This window comes from Pygoscelis adeliae, unplaced genomic scaffold, assembly GCF_000699105.1.
Source record: "Pygoscelis adeliae isolate BGI_AS28 unplaced genomic scaffold, ASM69910v1 Scaffold121, whole genome shotgun sequence".
In the NCBI taxonomy this organism is placed as follows: Eukaryota; Metazoa; Chordata; class Aves; order Sphenisciformes; family Spheniscidae; genus Pygoscelis; species Pygoscelis adeliae.
The window spans coordinates 262,103-263,721 of NW_008824359.1; the positions used below are offsets into that span (position 1 = coordinate 262,103).

The window sequence follows — 1,619 nt, forward strand, 5'->3', positions numbered from 1 at the left end:
GCAGCAACGTTTGCAGCATGACCAGAACAGGTTTCTTGTTAGAGAGCGGGAAAATAAAAAAACAACCCTCCCAGAACTCATTCAGCTCTTCTCCCCTACCCCACCTCCTTTGGTTTTTTTTTTTTAAATTCACATCGAGTATATTTAATCAGTGCCAGAAACTGCACAAGTCTGTGTTTGCGCTTTGGATCCACCGAAAATAGTGACGAATTCAAGCTGGGCTCACTTTCAGCTTCTGTGAGGAGTGCCTCTATCAGACACCCCAAGGCACAGCGTCTGCGTCCCTGACGCGTGTGCCTGTGCCCGCCTGCGAGGGAAAATGAGATTTTTCGCAGCATTTTATTTGGCATGGCTGGGGCTGGGGGAACGACGACACTTAGGGCAGAAGAAATCAGTGACAACCTGCTGATTGGGGATGGGACTGTGCCGCACAGGGTCAAATGCGGCTTTCCATGCCAAAACAGTGAGGCAGGATAGTGGTGCAGCTGGGGGCACTGAAGCACCTGGGAGGAGGCAGAGAAGCCACCTCGGGATGCCGGGAAGAGTGCTCATAGAAGCCGCTTGTTTGAATTGATTCCTCCCTCCCTCTCCGCCTTCTCCTCCCCGGTTTTTTTTGGTGCCTCCAGCCAGGGTGACGCTCCTGGATGCGGGGCACACAGGCTGTGTCCCCGCTGGGATGCTCAGCGAGCCTTGCTGCAAGGCAATGATCTCCCCCATTAGCTCTGTGTCCCTTGCGCCTCCGTAATGAGAGCTCGGCTTCAGCTTCCTGGGTTGGTTTTTTTTTTCCCTTTTTTTTTTTATTTTTTGTTTTATCTCTTCCAGATGCCTCCCCGTCCGCCCCCGAGCAGCGATACCTCTTTGACATCTCCAGCCTGCCTGAGGCGGAGGAGGTGACGGGCGCGGAGCTGCGGGTCCTGCGTGCCCTCCCCGAAAACCGGAGCTTGGCCCTGTCCCCTGAAGGCACCTTCCACCACCTCCTCCTCTCCACCTGCCCAAGCTGGGATGGCGAGGAGCCCCGGCTGCTGGACTCCAGGGCTGCAGACATTTTGGATGCGGGCTCCTCCAGATGGGAGGTGTTTGATGTCTGGGAAGCCCTGCGGGATGGGAGGGAGAGATCTCCCTCTGGCAAGCTGCTGTGCTTCTCGCTGAGGATCGTCTCGGATCAGTCGGGGCGGCTCCTGCCCCCCCGGCAGCTGGGGTTCAGCAAGCCCCGGCCGCAGCCCCATGAGCGAGCCCTGCTCGTGGCCTTCTCCCGCACCCAGAGGAAGGAGAACCTCTTCAGGGAGATCCGGGATAAGATCAAGGCCCTGGGCAGCCCCCCCTTCCTGGAGCCCCCCGATCCCGGCCAGGAGGCATACCCCAAGCGGAGGAAGAGACGGACCACCATCGCCGCCCGGTCTGGGGGCAGAGGCCATGGGAAGAAGGCGAAGACCCGCTGCAGCAGGAAGCCCCTGCACGTGAACTTCAAGGAGCTGGGCTGGGACGACTGGATAATCGCCCCCCTGGATTATGAGGCGTATCATTGCGAGGGGGTCTGCGACTTCCCCCTGCGCTCCCACTTGGAGCCTACCAACCACGCCATCATCCAGACCCTGATGAACTCCATGGATCCGGAGTCC

The 1,619-nt window shown here is 58.7% G+C and overlaps 1 protein-coding gene across 1 annotated transcript in view; it reads left to right on the forward strand.

The window, feature by feature from the left end:
* GDF7 (growth differentiation factor 7) overlaps positions 1–1,619 on the forward strand; it is an 8,341-nt gene that overhangs the window by 3,687 nt on the left and 3,035 nt on the right. The window contains exon 2 of the mRNA XM_009319726.1: positions 823–1,615. Within this exon, the coding sequence (XP_009318001.1) occupies positions 823–1,615 (793 nt within the window). The remainder of the gene's footprint in view (positions 1–822; positions 1,616–1,619) is intronic.